At 37.5% G+C, this 23,447-nt stretch overlaps 1 protein-coding gene across 1 annotated transcript in view; it reads left to right on the top strand.

Moving 5' to 3' along the window:
- The window catches only part of LOC107594031 (plexin-A1-like), a 235,444-nt gene that overhangs the window by 23,683 nt on the left and 188,314 nt on the right, over window positions 1-23,447 (top strand). Inside the window, exon 3 of the mRNA XM_016283960.1 lies at window positions 19,161-19,343. Coding sequence (XP_016139446.1) covers window positions 19,161-19,343 — 183 coding nt within the window. The remainder of the gene's footprint in view (window positions 1-19,160; window positions 19,344-23,447) is intronic.

The following is a 23,447-nucleotide window of genomic DNA, read 5'->3' as shown; positions in this document are numbered from 1 at the left end:
TGTTGACTTTAGTTCAGACTTGTTTGCAAATGAATGAAAGTACCTTAAGTCCCTCAACTCAGTTCCAGTGTTGAAGGGTGTTGTAGCATTCAATCAATTCATAATAGAACGCATGTTATTTCCAGATCATTGGTGCGGTAAAGCCGTTGGGAATATCTTGTCCGTGTGCATGGATGCAGGCACTGAGAATCTCACTGTTGTTTAACAGGGAAACCTCCATTCTTAAATCAGATTAACTAGCCCAGCCACATCATTAGCTCAGTCCATGGGATTAGCACCCTGTCACTCTCTTGCCTCATGTGTCCATTTCCTCAAGTGATAATTGATTTAAACTCTTAAAGTTGTCCTGTCTTTGTTGCCCAAGTCCTCTTGGGACCTTCATTCTGGTGTCAGAACAATGTGGACAGCCACAGAGAGGCTAGTGTGCAGGCGCATAGCTTACTTGCAAATCAACAGCGCTCTTAGCTGCGCTCTCTACATAGGCTATCATAGGAACTAGCCAAGCCGGCACTTCTACACCGAACACAATGCTCTAGCACAGAATGAGGGGATTATTCCCAGAGAACAGCCCAAATCCTCCCTTCTATTATATGTGCAGCATGTTCCTGGGTGATTTGACTGTACTCAGACATACAAGAGGAAACACATTTTGGCTGATGGAGCGAGTCAGAGACTTGTGAGAGTAATAAAAAATAGAAGGATGGAGCTGGTGATTATGAAAGAAAGGAAGAGGAAGGGAAGGGAGGCAGATAAGGATCGAGAAAGTGTGCTGACATTGCTTCTCATGTAGTATTATGATATATTATGATGCAGTTTCAGTGATGTAGTTATTGTTTCACAATTCTTATGCCATGACACCTCATCTTCAGTATTTTGTCATAACACTAGTGGGTTATGAATTATTACATTTCTCTGACAACTTTTATTAAATGCCTCAAATGAGAAAATGTAATATTCGCTTCAGTTTATAACGGCAATATGTGATCTGATCAAACGTTTAGTGGCACATACATCAAAGCTCTAAAATTCAAACTAGACAGAAATAAATTTTACCATCCATCATATGCTGAATTGTAATCACCTATCAGACTACATATCACAGTTAGAGAGACCTGCTGTTATTCAGCTGTCATAGACTCTCTTTCAAAAGCAGGTTTGATTGAGACCTTATGCTATCTTTTTTCTTTTCATGTTTTTATATGACTCATCATATACGAAGTAATTTTATTCAGTAAAATTGTGCTTTCCGTAAAGACAATTGGTGGAAAATTCATGAAGAAAATAGAGAGGCCAACACGTATTTCTTTCTTTTGTGGAACATGAAAATATATTTAGAAGAATAACAACATTGACTGTAATTGTGTCAAGATATCTTTTGTGTCCTACAGAAGAAAGCAATGCATACATGTTTGAAACTGCATGATAATGACAATAAATTATATTTCTGGGTAAACTATCCCATTGCTCTGCCATAAAAATGGTCAATAAGACTACTTTTAATCTAATGCTTGCTGAAAATGCAACACTTACTTGGCTTCTCGCACGTTTTGAAATTACGTTTGTTTATTGTGTGAAATATTTTGTATTCTTAACAGTTGTCTTTATAGTGCATTGTGGGTAGTGTAAACCATATGCTCTAATGTAGATTTTGATGGTAGCATCCACAGTGGTAGACTCCTTCGGCGAAAAACTGTCAGTGGCATTAACGATAATAACTGCTGCCATTATAATAACGGGCCTGGAGCAATCTGCCTTGGTAATGATGGCGGCACGGCTGGCTGAATTGGATGAAAAGATAACGCTCTGAGGGTCCTCCACCGGCAAGGAGCTTCCAGCTTATGAATAATTCACCCTCACTCACCTTGTGTTATTCATTTATAGCCCATCACAATCAGTGCATGATCAAAAATCCCTCTGCCTCCGCGCTCTGCTTACAAGCAATTAATATTGTCATTTTCCAATCACAAAGCACACTTTCATAATTCAGAAGGCTTTGGGGGAGACACACGTGCACACAGACGAAAAGCCGACTGGAGCGGGAAAAGCGACGAGAGATGTGCGCGATTGGACAGACAGACAGTAAGCGCCTTTGACATCTTTCTTCTGCCCACCTGTCCCGTTGCTCATGGTAAAGCTATGCATATATGTAAATGAGAAACCGTACATGATGGTGCTTGATTACCATCTGCGACAGTATGTTGCAATCCATCAAAGACACGTCAGCAGAGTCAAATAATAATTACACACAGACTTCTCTATCCTGCTTCTTATCAAGGCTGGCAGTAGTAATTTTTCACTGTAATTCATTTCATTGGCCTTTTCTTTATAAAATAACTGACGTCTATAATGGACACTTTTGTTCATATACCGGAAGGGCCTCTAATATTATTCAATAAAGCGTTATGATGCAGCGTTTTGAGGCACCGTGCATTTGGAAGCTGAAGACTGAATTTGTACTTTGCTGCCAAAGTGCCCTATTCAGATGATGATGTGAGTCTTTCTTATATTTTCAAACCTATTGATCTACAGGATATAGAGATTATTCTGCTGGATTGTGGCGTCTCTCCGTCTATTTCCATGCAGCTTGTGTGCCAGACTCTCCTCCAAATCTTCCAAATTTATGGTGGCTCTAACAAGAGGAACTTTTAAAGGTTCCAGGTCACCTTCTGTGCCAGATGCAAGCTGGTTTCCAACCATCTGAATTGTGCCTGTAAAAAAAAAAAATAAAAAAAAAAAATGAAGAAGGGGAAAAAGCAGAACAAAAACATATTAGCATTGCTAATGAGTTTTTCAGTCTGTCCACAGGTGATATTAATGAGCACAACAACTGCACACAATAACAACAAACAACAATACACACTCGTCACTTCCGTACTTGAAAACAGAGTGTGAATCACTCTCTCGGGAAAACATAGCATCATTATTGAATGACTTTTAGCTGATTTTGTGTGTGGCATTGAGACAAATTGTTGTTTAACTGATGAACGAAAATACGCCAGGACCGACTCCTCACCCTTCGCTCCTTTGCATAATTACATGATCACTTATCTCAGTTGATCACTTGCCTGGTGATTTTGATTGCTAGCAGTTATCCTTCTTGTGTTGGTTCTGTTTTTCCCTCAGACTGAAGGCAGAAAGATTTTCTGTCTTGTCTTTTAATCTCCGATGCCATTGAAAACTTCCCCAATGAAAGACTTGGTGATTTAATCATGACATTGAATATCATTTGCTTGCTGTTGGTGTTCACTTGAGTTCTTTTTGACTCTGAAGAACAGCTCAAGGAAATGAGAGAACAAGTTCATGCGGTAGCCCTTCACGGACAGGCAAAAAAGATATAGTACTGGATTACACTTTAATGGCTTCCCATATGTGCTTCCTTCCCTGTGGGGTATTGATCAGAGATGACTGGATATTGAAAAATCATATAGATGAAACTATATCCACCTCAATAGCCTTGGGGCTAATTGTTTTTCCATAGATATTTATTGTTGTCTGGAACACAGGTTTGAGATTAAGGGAATCCTCTGCTGATTGTTCTTCCTTAAAGGAGAAACAAAGAAGGAAAATTGACTGTAAATATCTGTTCTTTCCAAATGGGTGCTTCACTATCATTTTTCATTTTCTGAGACCAAGAATGAGTATTGATACTTTAGTATTTGCTGATACAATATAGGCCCAGTTGTAAGATTCTGAATTACACTTTCAGTGAAGATAGTTTGGGCCTAGGGTATTCATTTATTTACATTATCATTTTATCTATTTAAATCATTTATCTAATTATTTAAAATATCTAATTATTTGTTTATCTAATTATTTTAGTCACTACTTATGTTTATCTAATTTATGTAATTTTATTTTTCTTCTTCTTATATATACATTTATTTTATTTTTATCTTTATTTAACACTACTGTGAAGAAGTAACCAGAAGTTTTTTTTTTTTCTTTTTGGTTTACTGTTTTTTTTATTGAGTATAAGTCCATGATCTCAGTGCTTCCCTGTGTGGATGGTGAATGCACTTGAAATGGGGCACAATTTGCATTTCCTGCTCCTTTGTAGCTTTAACATAAGCTATTCAGATCAAACAAGGCCTTGAGAGCGGCCAAATAAAGTGTAGACAACTATATGAGCTCTCTGTGATGGTAATTTTAAATCAATAAGTCAGCCAGTTAACTGGGTAGTAAGAAAAATGACTCCCCCTCCCCAGCCTTTCAGATGGCGACTATGTGTGTAGGTTGCAAATCTCTTAACAGGTCAGGCTTGGAGTGCTCCCCATCTAATTGTCAGTGTAATTATTTATTGATGTGTGTTTGTGTGGGAGCCGCATAGAGAGTGTGTGTGGGATGGTAGGTGGTTGTGATCAAGCGCACAGTGTGTGTTTGGGGGTGTGCGCTTGTGTGCTGCGCTATTTGCAGGCTGCGCGTGCAGCTGTATTTGTTGTTTCCTGTGGTGGTGGGCAATGGGATGGATCCAGAGAACATCAGTCTATTTCATATTCCACAAAGGCTTAAAAACAACCGCATACACAAGCTGGGAAAAGCCAGTTATACATTCCCTGCTGAAAAGACCTGCTTAGATTTAACCAGCATGCATTTGCAGACTGGTTAGTTCTGGTTTGGTTCTGCTAAGATGGCCAGCCATTATTTTTTCTGTTGATGTTGTTTGACCAAGAAAGTGCTGCTGGTTAAGTAGGTTAAGAAGACTAAAGATGTGTTCACACCAAAAGTGTTCATGCGAATATTTGCAACATGTTACTTGCTCTATATTACTCGCAGGATGTTTATTGCATCACTAGCATTAATAATAAAAAAAAAACAATAAAAAAGATTTTCTGATACAACAGGACATGTCAAACCAAACATGTCAATAAGCTCTTCACTAATTGGCCTGCGCAACAATGCGTCATGCAAATTGTCAGCTCGAGTTGAAATTGAGGCGAATATTGCGCGTTGGCAGCAAATGCGTTGCCCAGTTCGCATCATTCATGTCTTTGCATTGACTCCGTGTGTAATTTACTTGTGCAAATAATTAAATTTGCGTTTGGTGTGCACACACTATACTGTAAGTGGGGACACTTGCCATGAACATTTAAAGTGTGTGCAAACCAAAAGTGAATTTAACTATTTGCGTGAGTAGAATACATAGTCAATGCAAAGACACGAATAGATGCAAACTGGGTGATGCCATGTGAATATTCGCTTTGTTTTGGTGCACACACCATAAGTGACAAATCATTAAATCATAAATTATATTTTTGTCATTTAATATAAGAAAACTTTAAGCCTTTATTTTAAAGCATTATAAAGGTAAACATGTAAAAATATTGCAGTGCGTTATATCTTTTTAATAAAAAGTTTTATAATATTTGCTAGTTTTATAATATATAATAGATTGGTTAGGTCTGAAATTTGTTGTTTGCCATGTGTTTTGATGAACTTTCTAAATGTGTAACAATGTGTTATAGCTGTGGTTACAATTATTCATCAGAACATAGCCTACATAAGTATTATAAGGTAAATTACAAGACATAATGCATTAAAGATACGTTTTGCATTATATATTCAAGTAAAGTGCTACTAAATATCTTTTACATTTATTTAATATTCTGTTAATATTTTTATAAGTTTAATTATATTAAATTTATAAAATACATTTAATGTAATCTTTTTTTGTTGTTGCAATTTTACTAAAATGTTAAAATTCAGTCTAATTATCAAATTTTTCATTAGTATGTTTTAATTATTGTCACGAGGTGCACGAGGTCTCATTTTTGGCTCCTTTAACAACCATTTTTCTAAATAATTCTCTTGACAAATTTCAAGTATGTCCTTGAGCAACATTCCTAACAACCAAACATATTTTATTGTTTAGTTTAAGGTTTGAACAACTTACAAGTTAGCCATTGCACTAGTGTTGTTTTTGGCGGCCTGTTTTAAAAAAATGCTCCTCGCTAATGGAAACCAACAGTTACAGCTTAAAATGCCAAAATGACTGTGCTTTGTTCATGTGAAGTGAGAAAGACATGGTTTGTATTATTATGGTGTGCTCTAAAGGCTTCGTTGATTGTGTGTTTCAATAGAAAATGTTTGTGAGTCAAGTACCTTCATCTGATGTCGGACATTTAAAGCCCTGATATTGCTCCTGGGAGACATTCGCTGATAACCACGATACAGTACATTTAGCAAATGAGCCTGTAGATGCAATTTGATTCTTTCATTGATATTTTCTATCAAACAGATTGTTTATTATTTCCATTTTTCCACTAAAGAGAGCTTAGCCGATAGGTTTGAGCCATAACTGCAGCAGTCACAACGACAAAACATATTTGGACAAAACATATTTGGACGCTTAAGCCAGGTTTTTTCCAACTTTTTGACAAGGACCCCTTCTGTGTAGTATGGGACCTCTTTATAAAATATACATAAAAAAATAATTTATACAGTGAAGTGTCATTATTAGTAAATTGGCTTTATATTGATACTGTACTGTGTATATAATATAACATAATCTGGAAAATATATATTTTTTAAATATTAGAAAATATGAAAATATAATTCCCATTAAAATATGAATGTGTTTTGTCTATACGCAGTTATGTTAAATGTGTAAACCTGACGAAAACTATTCTAAATCTTTTTGTTTAGTAGTTTTCATAGCAAATATTTAAGTCCAGTAATATTTTCCAATAACCCAGAACTTTTTTTTTCTCAGACCCCAGTTTGACAACCACTAACTTCAGCCATGCATTAAAATATATGAATGTCTGCATGAATAAATATCAAACCAATGGCAATTATTTGAAATGGCATTCATAAAATACTTCATTAAATATTCACTTTTTATTCACTAAAACATGTTTACTTTATAAAGATGAAAACTAAAACAAGTTAAAACATCTTAATTTTAATTATATATTGTTATATATAATTAAAATTAAGATTATTTTTTAAAATTAAGTTATATTTTTTGTGTTTTCAGTGTCCAACATAGGATCTACTCCTGTGTTTACTCTGCTAATGGACTATTTGGTTAAAAGTAATTGCAAAAATAGCTCAAAGCAAAGAAAAATTGGTTTTGAGAAAAGCTTTAGCATCATTTGTTTGCATATGCCACTTGTGATTGGTATTTTTTGTAATGCAGTGACATTCATGTCGGATAAGTGTTTAAATGCTGTTTGGTGCCAATGTATTATCTTTCAGGGGTCACCAGAGGCCATTTTAATTTTTTTTGTGTGGACTTACATTGCATATACATTGGCATCAGGCATTTTAACAGCATGCTAAACATTATGTTAGCTTGATCAGGGCTCTTTAGCATAGTGCTGTTGAAAGCTCACAGATGCCTCATGCTGAGTCTTGAAGTGCCGTTTCCAGCCTTGCTTCTTGAACGGGTGTCAAACAGCAGACCCATATTCTCTCAATGTTATATTCCTGTTATGGCCTTGTTGTGGAGGAGAACGTGCCCAGCGGGGCCTCCAATGTCTACCATGAAGCCGCTGAATGGAAACTAATGAAATCGCTCATTGCTTTCTCATGTACTCACGCACAACAGAGATGTATCTCAGATCTCATTACTCCGGAGCTGTATGGGAACGTAGCTCGGCGGAGCTCTCGACACAGATGTTTTCAGCCGTAAATGCAGCGCGCTCTTGGGAGAAAGTCTGTGTCTGCGCTGTAATTGGATTAGTGTTTATGGGATGCTTAATTTTAGATTATGTAGATTATAATCTGATGCTTTTGCTGGGACAACAATGTTAAAAGCCTCAGATCAGCTTCATGATCTTAGAGATGATGACGCGCACACACATACACAGGCTTGCGTGTATGACTCACAGCATATGGTTAACAGTCAAGAGCTTATTTACACTAAATGTAATAGTTGCATGTGTAAAGAAAATGCATGAAACAATCAAAAGCATGCATAAATGCAAAAAGATGTGAATAAGAAATTATAGGAAATTATATGTAAGATATCTCTTACTGTTATTTGTGGGTTTGAAAAATGAATAAATCCTTTTGATTTAGTTTGTAGGACTTCAGGTTGTGAATTTTGAATAAAAATTCATGAGGTTTTATGTATATGAGTTTAGCTGCAGTTAAATAACACGGTGGGAGAAATCGGTTATGTTTTGACACTGTTATGCATTATGAATATTAAATGATTTTGTAATTTTACTGTTTAAGTGTACCTTCAACCAGAACATAAATCTAAGCACTAGTTATGGGGATTTTTATTGATTTTAATAAACTGCTCATACTGGAGTCTATGAGTCTTGTATAAAAGTAAAAAAAAAAAAAAAAAAACACCTACTAGGTAGCTTCCTTTTCATTAACGTTTAAAAAAAAAAAATTTTTTTTCATGCATAATTTGATTTTTTGTTGATCTGTTTTTTTTTTAAGAATCCTTATTAATATTACTAGTTACAATTATTATATTGGTTAAATTAGTATGAGATGTAAGTTTTATAATTTCATTCTGCATTCTTCTGCATTATATACAGCATATACAGTGGGGTAAAAAAGTATTTAGTCAGCCATTTTTTTTCTCATTTTGTCTCTCATAGTTGAGGTATACCTATGATGAAAATTACAGGCCTCTCTCATCTTTTTAAGTGGGAGAACTTGCACAATTGGTGGCTGACTAAATACTTTTTTCCCCCACTGTATATATACATACTGTATATATGTACACATACTGTAAATATATATATATAATGTGTGAAAATATATTGTAGTCCAAAAAAGTTTTTTTTTTAATTTTGGAGTTTAGCAGATGTTTTTTTTTTTTGTTCTTTGTGCTTTTCAACTTGGGTGGAAGATGCGATTGAGGTGTGTATTGTGAGTTTGCGGCAATCGTGTCGCCGAGATTGCGTCATTCGCATTGCCCGGCGCGAATTTGCATCTGTTTGCGGCTTTGCATTGATTTTGTATATAATCTACTCGTGCCAATAGTTAAATACACACACCATTACACTTTATTTTAAGGTGCTTGCATTCTCATCATGACCGATTTACAAGAGCTACATTGGACAAACGAACCGAAAGCGGAACGAATCCACGCTACTGGTTTGGGCTACGCAGTGCAGACGTTTATCTGCTCGGGCCGGAGCCGCCGGCTGATCAGGGTTGCCAGGTTTACACAACAAAACCTGCCCAATTGCTACTCAAAACTAGCCCAAAACTAGCCCAATCACATTTTGAGGTGGGCTCCCCGTTAAAAATCGTGTTCCGGGGGGGGTAAAATCCATGTATTTGGCGGGGTTCCCTTGGAAAAATTTGCACTTCAGAGGCTAAATATCACGTTATCGGGGTTGTTTTAACCCGTGGACATGAAAAGCAACCCGCGGCAACAGTGATAAAGTAGCCCAATTCTGTGGGAAAACCGCAGACTTGGCAACACTGAGGCTGATCTCGATCACGCAACACCGTTATACACAGCACTTATTTAAAAATAAAAAAGACATTAAATTACTACTAGTAGATGGCTGCAGAGAAGTACTTTCCACTCCCTAATATATATTTTTTGTATTTATTAAATTATATTTAGACATTATGAATGACAGTAATAAAAGTTAATTTTATCTGCATCTCAACTACCCAGACAGCACAAGTACATCTGTAAGATGTCTGCTAAAGATCTGGGAAACATCTGTTGTGTAATCTTATAAAAGTCTCAGAAGCAGTTTTACTTGCATTCTAATAAATGTCTATTTTACATCTGACTGGAAACGTCTTAGAGGCGTATTGCTGTTGAGCAAACACTCTAAAAAACACATCTTGCATATGTAAATGCAGACATCAAATAGACATCCCCGAGATGTACATGTGTGATTGGGGTGAGTGCTTTACTCTCAGGTGTTCTGTAGAACTTAATGGCACTGGTGCTGGTGTCCTCAAATGTTAGTCTGGAGCCCTACAGTGGTTCTCGAAGTCAGAAAAGATATATATATATATATATATATATATATATATATATATGCACTATGTATGTATTAATAATATTACTATTTTTATGTATTATAAATGTACTTTAATATTTATTATTCCAATAGTATTTATTTTCTAATTAGATTAGGCAAACATTTTTATTTAGTTATTTAGTTTACAGTGGATACCATTTGCTAAATTAAATGTGCTATGCAATATGTGGTTATATACAGCTTAAACCATTTAATCTTCTTTTTTTTTATTATAATCAATACTGAGTATATACTGCATAGTAGGCAGTAAGTAGTATGCTAGGATTACATTATGAACTCACCAGTTCCAATCCTATTTGCTCACTACTTTGCACATTTCTGAGCTTGTGGTCTGTACAAGTTTGAAACAAACTTGCTTAGAAGTTACCAGACTGCTACAAGGATCAATTTCAAGAAAGAACTAGTTGCTGGAGTTGCCAAAATTTGCAAGGGATGTGATATCAGATCTTTGAAATATATAGCAAGTAAATGAGATCCTGGAGCGTTTCTATTGTTTAGGTTTTTCACCCAAATGTTTGTCATGTCAGGTTTTTTGTAGTTAGTTGCAGTGTAGTTTGACTAAATTAGACTACACTGAATATAAAGCTGAGTATATCTTTCCTGTTCTTCTCAATGTCATCATTTTGAAGGGTATTTTAATCTACACCTTCAATTCAAAATCAGCCCCTATCAGCAGTGCACACGTCTCCTCCACTTTCCACTGATATTTTCCAGTGCCTCCATGCGGTGAACACCTGCTCTCGCTCCATGACTGTCTCGTGCAGGCGTTATAAAGCCAAACAATAAAGATCACGAGTGCATTTTTTAGTGCCAGACGAAGGATGGAGTGAAAGAGGAATGGAGACTGAGAGAGAGAGTCCAGAGGTGATTAAAGGTGAAAGCGTAGACTGATATATTGCTCTGCCTTACAGCCCTAAACAACAGGACCACAGCATGTACTAGACAGTGTAGGTGAATATGAGAGTGCATTATGGGTGTGAATGTGTCTGACTATATATTTCTGTATAAACCGTTTAGCGTGTTTGTAAATATTTACAGGAAGTCATGCAGGAAGAGGCATCAGGACAGAGAAACTAAAAACAGTCATATAGAATCTCACACTAGCATTCAAAAGTTATATATATATATTTTAAAGAAATTAATACTTTTATTCATCAAAGATGCCTTAAATTGAACAGTGAAGTGATCATAAAGACATTTATAATGTTTCACAATGTTTCTGTTCATCAGGAATGCTGACAACAAACATGGTTTCCACAAAAATATTAGGCAACTGTTTTCAATATTACTACTAAGATATGTTTATTGAGAATATTAGAATGATTTTGAAGGATCACGTGACACTGAAGACTGGAGTTTGAAAATTCAGCTTTGCGTCACTGGAATAAATAAAAATTACTTTAAAAAAAATATTAAAATAAAAAGCAGTTATTTTATTTTTGTAATACTTTACAATATTACTGTTTTTACTATATTTTTGATCAAATAAATGCAGCCATAGCATAAAGGACTTATTTAAAAAAAAAAAAATACTTTAAAAAAAATATTAAAATAAAAAGCAGTTATTTTATTTTTGTAATACTTTACAATATTACTGTTTTACTATATTTTTGATCAAATAAATGCAGCCATAGCATAAAGGACTTATTTAAAAAAAAATAAATAAAATACTTACTGACCCCAAACTTTTGAATACCATTATACATACCATTTTTAATAACCTCATATTAATTGGGAGAATATATGCAGAAATGCAAGTAAGTAAATAAAAATTTTTATAAAATAGTTATAATAATAATAATGTCATACCACGGTGAACTAGTGAAGACAAAAAGATCAAAAATAAATTATTTAAAAGTAGTGAAAAGAGTCAATTATATTTTGTAAAATCTGGAATAAAGGAACATTTGATGATCTTGTATTTTGTAAAATCACATGAATTTTCTTAGAATGAAAATTAGCATCTACCCAAGATATGACCTCTGGTGTTTCCCTACCAGTTGAGCTACAGGAACGTCATGTCAGCAATGAGTGCTCAAATGACAGGATAGACGGCCTACATAACGGCATTAAGTCCTACTAAAGGACTTTAGATTGAGGGTCAATAGGATTGCACAGTGGAAGCAGCTTTATAAATAACACCATTATATGAAGCTGAACGACAGCTCATGATGGCCATGCTAATATGACGTGTATTTTTAGATAAGCCTCAGATGCTTTGGGAATCTGTGATGTTCTCCTGTCTAATGCTGTTAATGCCAGAGAGAGCGAGAGTGGCGGAGAGAGTGCCTGAATTCTGGCTCGCTTTAGCACGAGCACCATTAAGACCCAATTAGAGAGCCTCCATTGGCTGTTTGGAGGAAACAAAGGGCAAATGGCTGAGCCGCTGCATTTCCACCGTCACCAATCAAAACAGGAGACTGGCAGCCTGCCATCCCTCCACTCATCTCTCGCTCTCTCTCTTTCTCTTAGGCCATGCGTCCAGAAATTTTGGCAGCCTCTCTTTATCTTCATTTATGTTTTCCGCTATCTACAAACACATTTAAGGACAAGTGCACACATACACACGCATCAACACAACCACATTTAAGACAATCTCGCACATGCACACACATAAAACAAACACCTTGCTACATATCTGAGTGTACACAAGTAAGGATTCATGTTGAACACAAATGAGTGGCTCTATCCACCTTTTTCTTGCCGTAAAAATCTAGCTTCCGGTCTCATCGGTATCCAGCTATTTTTAGCTGTACAGAACCGCTCCTTTTGCTGCTTGATATTGAAAATGGGTGTGTCTTACCATATTATTTTAATGTATTATCTTAATTATGAACACACTGGTTTGTAGTGCAAAACGTTTTACCATTTACTTAACATTGTTATTCTTCTCGTTATTTACCTATAGCGGCTAATGAACCGGAAATCTGACCCATAGGCTTACTTCCGCGTTGAAGAAAAAGGTGGATAGACAATCAGCAGTGTTAGGAAGAAGTGTTTTTGTGCAGTTTCTATGCTGATTTTGGTATATCCTTTCTGTATTTTTTTTCTTTGAGATACTAGTATAATATAATATAGGCTAGTTTAAAATAATTGTACAAATTAATAAAATATATATATAACGTATTGTGTGCGTATATATTTAAATGTTAATGTGTATTTAAAATGTATAAATATATTTTAATATTTATAAATATTTTTGTCAATACTATTTAATAAATATAATTATAAACTGTAAATTATTATAAATTTGAAAACTTAATTTTAGAGTTACGCGCGCACACACACACACACGCATTATATACTTGTGTATATATAAACACATTTATAGGCTATTACAACTTATAAAATTGAAATGCTGTATATATTCATGTATATATGTGGACTATATATAATAATGAATTACAGAATGATGAATGGATGAATAAGAACGAATAATTAAATCTAAATCCTTTTTTGTAACTATAGTTATTGATTTTAAAAATGAGTCCTGAAAAAAAAGTTTCAATTTGCTTATAAAATGCAGTCCTCACTCTAACTGAACTGTGTGAACATAACTGTGTTTAGCTCTCAAAAACAGGACTTTGCCCTTGTCCCAAATTGCACCCTAAACCCTCGCGGTCTTCCTCTGAGTCTGCACTTTCGTGATGTAATGCCGCTTTGACTGTCGGGTAGAAGTCTGCTGTGGAGCTCGCCCCATTGTGGGCTCAGCAGAAGTGCGGAACGAGGGCGCATAACGCCGCAAAGGGGGCGCTCTCGAGCACCCTTCTGAACGCTAAAATGAAAAATGGGACACCCTACAATCTCGTGGACTTAACGGACACGCGCACGTGGCAGCTATTGTAAGTCTGTAAGACTGCAAGTGCACATGAAGTGTTCCATTTGCGACAGGGCCTTTGTATCGCTCCTGTGTATGTTCTCCAAAATCCAAGAATTCTCCGATCATTGTTTACATCAGTCATCGCTGTCACTTAAGAAAACTCGTGCCCATCCCAATTAATAGTCCTACTATGTATTATATGTAGCTAGTGTTGTTGTAATGCTTAAAGGGTTAGTTCACCCAAAAATTAAAATTAGCTTGTGTTTTACTTACCCTTTAAGCATCCTAGGTGTATATGACTTTCTTCTTTCAGACGAATCCAGTCGTAGTTATATTAAAAATTGTCTTTGATCTTTCAAGCTGTTTAATGGCACTCAGCGGGTGTTGCAGTTGAACAGTCCACAAGTTGTCAAATAAAGCTCGCGCATTCATAATAAAATGTGCCGCAGATGGCTCCGGGGGATGATTAAAGCCCCCCTGTAGCGAATCCATGAGTTTTTGTAAGAAAAATATCCATATTTCAAACGTAATACTTTTCTCTCACTTCCGCTGACTGTCATACACTGAAGCAGTTCCGGCGGATGACGCAAGACGCGCGGCGTTGCGTGATTAGTGACGAATGCGGAGAGTGAAAACAAAACAAAACGCCGGTCACGAATTAGAAGTACAAACCGAAGATTTGCAAAGAAAAATGTCGGAGGATTTTTATATAAACCAAGAGGAGACTGGTTTTCCTTTGCTAAAGTAAGGAAACTTTGCTTCCTTTGCTCTTATTAAACAAACTCGCGAGACTAGCATATCTCAGAGGCGTGCATGCTGTGCAGACATCATACGCCTTCCGCCGGAACGGCTTCCGCGTATGATAGATAACGGAAGTGAGAGAAAAGTGTTTATTACGTTTGAAATATGGATATTTTTCTTACAAAAACTCATGGATTTGCTACAGGGGGCCTTTATTCATCCCCCCCGGAGCCGTCTGCGGCACGTTTTATTATGAATGCGCAAGCTTTATTTGACGACTTGTGGACTGTTCAACTGCAACACCCGCTGAGTGGCATTAAACAGCTTGAAAGATCAAAGACAATTTTTAATATAACTCCGACTGGATTCGTCTCAAAGAAGAAAGTCATATACACCTAGAATGCTTCGAGGGTAAGTAAAACACAAGTTAATTTTCATTTTTGGGTGAACTAACCCTTTAAATATAACAAGTAATTTGAAATAACCCAATAAATTCATTAAATATTTTTTACTGTTTGGGATTTAAGACAAGTCTGGGGCTGTCCTAAATTTAAGAAGTTATTTACGATGAATTTAAGAAGATTCTTTTCAAGAATTTGAATTCTTCTTAAGTTTTTTCTTAAGGATAATCTTAAGAAAAGATTAAGAATATTCTTAAGATAAATTTTTGGGAATACAAAATATTCTTAACTTTTTTCTTAAGTTAAACAATAAGAAGAAAATGGCAGTTAAGAAGAAATTTCTTAAGAATGTTTCATGAATCCGGCCCTTGGTCTATCAGGTGTCAGTCTCTCTGGATCAGGCCTGCAGCGTCTCTAAAACATGCTGCCAGATTAACCCTTTGAGACTTATCTGTCTATCGCATCTCCCTCTGTCAAACCCTGCCTCCCTCATCAATACCTAAGGCTATCATTGGAAGGATGGAGAGAGAGCAGGAAAAGAAAGAGATGGACTGATAGAAGAGAGAGCTGGATCGTGTCTGCTGTGAGATCGATCAGATGGTGTAACGATAAGACATACGGATTACAACTGCTCTCTAAGGTGTGTGTGTGCGTGTGAGAACAGAGGTGAGTTAGCATCACATTTCTGTTTCCCACTGGTCTGCGTTCGGTCACTGACTTGAAATCAGGACACTTTGAGGTTTGTGCTTGGCCATCAGCAAAGACAAATCAACCAGGCATTACTCAGAATTGTGGTAATATCTCTGGTTCGCGTAATAGTTTTTATTAGATAATACATTTACACAACAACCTCCTTGTCTTAAACCTTCCATGCTGTTGAGTGGTATTTTTAGACTGTAGACAGATTTACCGCGACTTAAAGGGATAGTTCACCCAAAATGGGACATTCTGTTGTTATTTACTCATCCTCATGTGGTTCCAAACCTGTGTGACTTACTTTCTTCTGTGAAAGTTACATTTTTTTTGGTGAATATTCTGGGCCTTCTCCATGTAATGAAAATAAATGAGGGATGATGCTGTAGCAATGTACTTTAGATTTCCTTAGCATTTTCATAAGATAATTAATGTCTGATGTGTGAATAAATAGTTTTTAGAATGAGATATTTTTATGGTTAATCAGTAGCTCTAGTTCACAAAACCAACCCATATGGTTCTTTCACAAATCAGATTGATCCAGTTATTGAGTGTAATCCACTGACTCGGTTGTAGCAGTCAACTTCTCTCTGGAGGGTAGTTTTATCTAGCAATAATTTGTGCCTGTTCCTCATAAAAACTATTGTGTAAATTCAGTAGACTCTGAATAATGCACAAGTTGAATGAACTACTTTTATAATGCCTACAGTATATAGTATTTTTTTGGGGCTTGACAGTCCTCATTCAGAGAGGCAAAGATATTCTTCAAACAAAAATCATGTTTTGTTTTCCAGAAGAATAACAAAGTCATACAGGTTTGGAACAGCATGAGGGTGAGTAAATTGTGATAGCATTTTCATTTTTGTGTGAACTATCTCTTTAAGGTCAGCTTTTCCGTTTTAAAGATTCCCTTACATTCCAAAATTTGTAAATAATGCAGTTGGAAGTGAGTCATTTTTAGGTTGGTTGTTAGCGTGCAAATAATTGTTGGAGGAAAATGTGCAAATGTTTTGTGATTTATCACGTATAGGGTCAGTTTGATCTTCAGTGGCAGCAGCACAGATGGGTTCATTTAAGTTTTTGAGGTTCATACTCTCTGACTGGATTCTGAGGCATCTCATTCCTGTCCAGCCTGTCAGAGGCATTTCGGCCCCCTTCCATCTCAGCTGTCATCCCCCTCACGTTCCACAGATATTGAAGATGACAGTCTCAGTCCGGCCCAAGAAACTGCAGTCACATGGTGTCTGTCTTTAACTTGTTAACATGTCTGTGTCTCTTAACGCCCTGCTCCGAAACTAGAGATTTATAGGAGAGATGAGATTTCTTCTTGGGTCAGGACATCCGTCTCCTCCCTTCCCCTCCCACTGAAAATATTCTGCACCGGACACATTCCTCCCACTTGTAGCCAGTCCACTTTGCTGCCTTGTTTAGTCATCTTTCCCTCTCCTTTTGTCCCAAATTGAAGCTGTAATTTGAGTTAAAGAGGGGAAAAATAAGAAATCTGCATGAGGCATACTGTAGAACCTCTGATAGATACACATCGTTGCCCGTCGCGGTCACTGGCTATGGGTGGCTGCCCTGTTATTTTTGCAGTTCTCAAATGGCATACTGAATAGAAGGTATATGTTTCAGCAGTGTATGTGATTTCTAGGTTGGCTGTGTGTTTAAATATGCTTGTTTAGTGATATACCTGTATACCTACAGTATGTAGCATTTTCTTGTGAATGAAGGTAGCAATCAGGTTGAGGGATGGATGGACAGATGGATGGATGGACGTATGGATGGAAAGATAGATAGATAGGTGGATGGATGGATGTAGCATTTCCTTGTGAATGAAGGTGCAAACAAGGTGAGGGATGGACAGGTAGATGGATGGATAGATAAGTAGACGGATGGATTGACAGATGGATAGAGAGATGGATGGATGGACAGATAGATGGATAGATAGGTGGACGGATGGATGGATGTAGCATTTCTTCGTGAATGAAGGTAGCAAACAGGATGAGGGGTGGACAGGTAGATGGATGGATAAATAGTTGGATAGATAGATAGATAGATAGGTGGATGGATAGATAGACGATAGATGGATAGATAGGTGGACGGATGGACAGAGATGGATAGATAGGTGGATGGATGGATGGATGGATGAATGGACAGACAGAATAGATGGATGGATGGACAGATGGATAGAAGGATGGTTTGATAGATAAATGGATGGACAGATGGATGGATGATTAGATGAATAGATGGATAGATAGAAAGAAAGATAGATAGATAAATAGATGGATAGAAAGATGGTTAGATGGATCACCTGTGTTGAATTTCTTTAAATTGCAATTCAGAAAATTCCCCTTCCTGTCATTTCAGTTCAACTTCCTGTGATATTTCAGTTTTTAATTCTGAATTTTGCGCAACCATGACTCACCGGGGGCATTGCCATTATCCAGGCTGAATTCATCCACTCGGTACACACCATTAGGCGTAGTTTGTCCCCACGACCTTGTCTTTGCCAGCACTTTTCGAGCTTTGCTAACGCAAGTGGTATTTCCAGCATCATTGGTTGGCTTGCATTAACCGCCATTACCAGCGTCATTAACTCTGCCAACATAATGTTTCCTCATCTAACGGAGAATAACACCTAGCGGCAATAACTGTGAACGGTGAGCAACAAACGTTTTCTCTCTGGAGATTAGTCCTGCTCGCACCTGAGTGCAGGCCGACTGTAATTACAGTAGGTGCATGGTGGGTCGGTGTAACCCAGACGGTCGCTAACCTTAGGGATGCACTTGGTCTGTTTGTCCAGTCCCCTTCTGTTCGTTCTATTTCCAGAGCAAATCCCGACATCCCCCAGGGGTTTAGGAAAGGACGTGCTCTCTTGTGTTGTAGGGCACAGCGCTGGTCCGCTACAGTGTTTGCAAGCCTGAATATCCTTCCCGCTGCCTGGAACGGTTCATCCTTGGCAGCAGTGGCACCCCTCGCTGGGTGAAGAATGAGGGGCACCATTGGGCAGCAGTGCAGGGCAGTGGGGGTCATGGCCACTTTTGTTTCTGCTAATGAGCCCAGTCTGTCGACCAGAGCGGGGAGGACGTCTCCCGGGACACTTTGTTCATTGTGCGGTCGTCTTTGTGTTGGACGATTAGGGATCGTGTGTGTGTTAGGCATTGAAATGCGAGGCATTGTATGCGACATTTGGTGTTGGCTATGTCCGTGTTAGCAGTTTGTCCGTACAAAGGAGTAAAGAGCCGAGAATGATTTTCCCTCAGGTCCTCTATATTTTCAGAGCGTTCTTCGAGTGGCACAAGTGCAGGGACTCATCTTGCGATATATCTGTACGAGTGTGGCCCTCTAGCTGATTCATTAGCACAGAAAATACAGTATATGGCCTTTAATAACCCAAAGGAATATAGAGCAATGGATTGGTATTGCAGAATACTAAGATGAGTGAAAATGCCACATCGGCCTCCATCTCCTCAACTCCCACTCAGTAACTACTCGAATAACTCTGCCTTTTTTTATCTCTCTCCACAGCCTCTCCAGATAGATGACAACTTTTGTGGCCAGGACTTCAACCAGCCTCTAGGGGGCACCACTACGATTGAAGGGATTCCTTTATTCCTGGACAAAGACGACGGGATGACGTCAGTGGCGGCGTATGATTATCGTGGCCACACCGTAGCCTTTACCGGCACACGTAGTGGCAGGATGAAACAGGTGAGTCACTTGCTTAATTTTTGGTTGTGGTAAAGCGATTGTATGTGTAAATAATTTGAGGTTGGATGTGGAAGATCGTAAAGGTTTTGGGATGGTGTCTTTTTTACTTTTATAAGTGTTTGTATTAGTATACTGATAGTCAAACACATTTTCTCTCAAGAATTTGAAAACGAGCCACATGCGTGCACACATTTCTACACAAACGTGCTTGTGCTGAAGTATGCAGTAATCCTGTCTCAGTCCTTGTATATGAGCCCGGCGTCATGTTTAAACCGCTGGCTAGATATAGGCTGTACGCGGGGGTGGTGAGGGGAGATCAGCGGATGTCGAATGATATCCCATCATTGGAATCGCATTTCTCCTCCGTCTTGCTCTTCCTGTAGCGGCCCCGAGCCGGACGGCACTGCCTGTGTCATTAGACAGAAATCAATGGCCTGTGTGCAAATACAGTGTGTGTGTCTGGGTTCCTAATAAGGTGAAAGCTAGAAAGGTGTATGTACATATGTTAATGGCATGCATCAGTTAATTGAGTACCAATCATGTGCATGTCTCTCACCAACTTCCAGTTCCTGTGTCTTTCACTGTTCGACCATCTCAGCCAATCTAGTTCCTTCGCAGAGCCGTAGCCAAATATGTGTGAGCTCTCGAACGGCGAGCTGTATGAGACGGGCCAGCTCTGGATCTTGGGTGTGCATTGGTGCCGGCGGTGCTGTTTTATTGCTATTCATTTTGTGCTAAAGTGTGGGTCTGGCCCTAATGAAATGTAAAGCTGTAGTCTATTGAAGTGGGCTCATTGTAATTCCTCTAGTCTTCCAGTTGCTGCGAGGCCTTATTGATTCATCTGTATGAATATATAATCAGGGGCCTAAATCTTAGTGGCTGCAGACAGCTGTACAAGTATGTGTGTGTGTGTGTTAATGTTTGTGAAGCAAAGACCCATGACTGGCTGTGAGACATGTGACATTAAAGATTGTTTGGCTCTAGTTGAAGTGATCCATCCATCCATCCATCCATCCATCCATCCATCCATCCATCCATCCATCCATCCATCCATCCATCTATCTATCATTTTTGTTTTATCTTTTTTCTGTTGTTTGTTCTACTATTCTATTTCTTATCTACCTATAATTATTTTTCATTCTGTCTATTGTTCGTTTATTCAGTCTGTTCTTCGTTTGTTTGATCTATCGTTTCTTTGGTCAATCTATCTTTTGTTCTTGTTTATTCTACAAATCTAGCATTTGTTTGATCTGTAATTTGTTTGTTCAATCTGCTGTTTATTTAATCTGTCATTGATTCGATCTAGGCCTATTGTTTGTTTGTTCGTTCTATCTTTTGTTCTGTTATTCGTTCTATTTATTGTTCTGTCTGTGTCAGTTTAGAAACACTAAGACATTTTTTTTTATGTAAAATGCTTATGTTTTTAAATATATACTTTCATTCACCTAGGATGCATTAAATTGGTCAAAAGTTATAAGCCAACGAGTTCTTGTTAATTATGTGTGAAAGAAGTTCATTATTTATTATGCAGAATTCGATCTAGGCCTATTGTTTGTTTGTTCGTTCTATCTTTTGTTCTGTTATTCGTTCTATTTATTGTTCTGTCTGTGTCAGTCAACACTAAGACATTTTTTTTTATGTAAAATGCTTATGTTTTTAAATATATACTTTCATTCACCTAGGATGCATTAAATTGGTCAAAAGTTATAAGCCAACGAGTTCTTGTTAATTATGTGTGAAAGAAGTTCATTATTTATTATGCAGCTGGATTATGCAGAGTGAGTTTCTGAAGGCAGTGAGATTTATACATGTGCGTATGTGTTTATGAGTTGTATTGTGTGACACTAGAAAGAAGAAATGTTGCTCTTGTGGGGCTGGTGCAGAGGAGGTCATTGTCAGTGATTTGATAAAATCCACTATTCGGGTTCACGGGAGTGGAAATCTCCATAAAAAATCCTCTGTCCATATGCCGCCCTTCTTGACATCGCCTGTATCCCCCCAACCTCAAGCCTCAGCTTGACGGGCTCTCAGTTGAAGACAACAGCTAATAAATCAGGTTGAAAATGCGCCGGATTAGACAATTTGTCGCATGTCGTAACAATCTGAATCTGAGCTCTATATAGCTGCATGCATTGGCAGAGCTAGCATGCTAACTGACATGTGGTCAGTTCTCAGCACCTTTTTAGTCGTGAGCTTACGACACATGCGTCGACTTGCCAACTAAGGGGCTTGTGCATAACTAGTCATTCGTGTTCATGTAATGTCCACCTACCCGCCTCTGCAGGTCCAATTTGAGGGAAGATCTCCCTTGGAGACGTTAAATGCTGGTGGCCACAGGTCACTTATCATTTAGCACGTTAGCGTGGCTAATTAGCATGTTAGCGCAGCCACACGTGTACCCCCCTCCACTTCCGAAATGTCACTTTAATTAAGAAGCATGATCTGATTTGAGCTAATTTGCCGAGCGAATGGTAATTACAGATAACATTTGGAAGCAATGAGCAAAAAGGAAGGCTTGTGGGGTGGTTGGGTGTTTTGCATTGTCGCGGCAGGAAGTGATTTCTCCTTGTGGAAATCTCGCCTGATTGAGAACGATTAATGATTGACAACATCTTGTAGTCCTCGGTGGGAACGTTGGAAGCCGTGATTGGTGGCAGTGATTAGGGAGCGAGCTGCAAAGAGCGTCCTCAGAAGTTTGTTGCATGGTCAGTCGCTCCGAGCGGCATTATGAAGCGCCACGCCTGTGAGGGACAAATCAGAGGAAGACAGACTGTAGCGTGTTGTAATTGTGTTTTTTTTCTTCTGTGGTGACTTTTCTTAGCATCTATAATTCTCATTGTCAAGGTAAAGCTGTATCTGTGCCAGTACAGAATTGCTGTTCATTCTCTTTCTAACACACACACAGACACAATAAATGTCACATCCAGCTCCTCTCTTATAGCGGGCACTGTGCCTGTGTTTCTGTCTCAATCTGTATCAATTCAGTGTTCTTGTTCAGGCTCAAGTAAAAGATACTCTTGATCATTTCGTTACTCTGTCTGTTTCTGCCCCAGTCTCTTGACTGAATCCTAAAACCTACCAAATATGAAATTTATCATAGTGTCATATTCATACTTTCTATATTTGTATATTCATTTTAATATTTAAATTTAACTGCGAACTAGGGGTGTGCGATATATATCGTAATTGTTGTTTTAACGATGTGCGATTTGACATTATCGAGTATTTTGCAAAAACCATTCAAAACATCCCTACAGAGCGCACGCATGCATTACGTGAAGTCTAGACTAGTGCGTGCGCGCATTTAGTGTGTTTTCTTTCACTGCATGATTCAGTCTATTAAAATGCATTTAGAATGATCACAAATTCAAGAAATGATGGCAGAAAATTTATATATTTATACCACTTCATATAGTTATTCAATTTCACATGAAGAGTGATTACAAATGTGACATTGAATTCAATAAACAATAAGTTAATTAAGAGACTTACGTTTTAGACACCATATTGCTTGTTTTTGCTCTATTTCGCCAACAAAAATCATTCCGAATACAGCCACAGTGCTGTTTTGTGTCTCTGTGCAACATGACGGTGTTTCGTTCCTGAATGAATCAACCGTTTAAATGATTCGGTTTAATCGCAATGACTCACTTATTAACAGTGATTTGCTGCCACCTGCTGGCAGTTTTAATTTCACATTTCTGCTTTTTCTTTCTTTTCTTTCTTTTATTTGTGATTTTTTTTTTCATGTTTTAAATAATTTCAAATATCAGTATTCAACGTTTTATGTTTAATATATCAAAACATTATTTATGCATTTGTAATTGCAGGTTAAATGCATTCATGTCTTGCATTAAACAAAATACATGTGTGTAAATACATCTAAATGCCACTTCAGATGCAGCATCTGTGTTGATTTAATTTGCTTTGTAACAGCCCAAATGTCTTATTATTCTAATTCCCTGATTAAATGTAAGAATTTGACTCAAAAGATAATGGACACTTTTAGAAAAAATGGCTTTATAAAGTTAAAAATGCTCATAAAATGCAAAAATCTGTTTAAACTTATTGGAAAAGATTAATTTCTATCAGTATGAACTGACC

Source organism: Sinocyclocheilus grahami, unplaced genomic scaffold (genome assembly GCF_001515645.1).
Source record: "Sinocyclocheilus grahami isolate Dianchi unplaced genomic scaffold, SAMN03320097.WGS_v1.1 scaffold178.1, whole genome shotgun sequence".
Classification (NCBI taxonomy): domain Eukaryota; kingdom Metazoa; phylum Chordata; class Actinopteri; order Cypriniformes; family Cyprinidae; genus Sinocyclocheilus; species Sinocyclocheilus grahami.
Note: the sequence above shows the minus strand (reverse complement) of the source record. Positions and strands in the feature narration are given on the sequence as shown.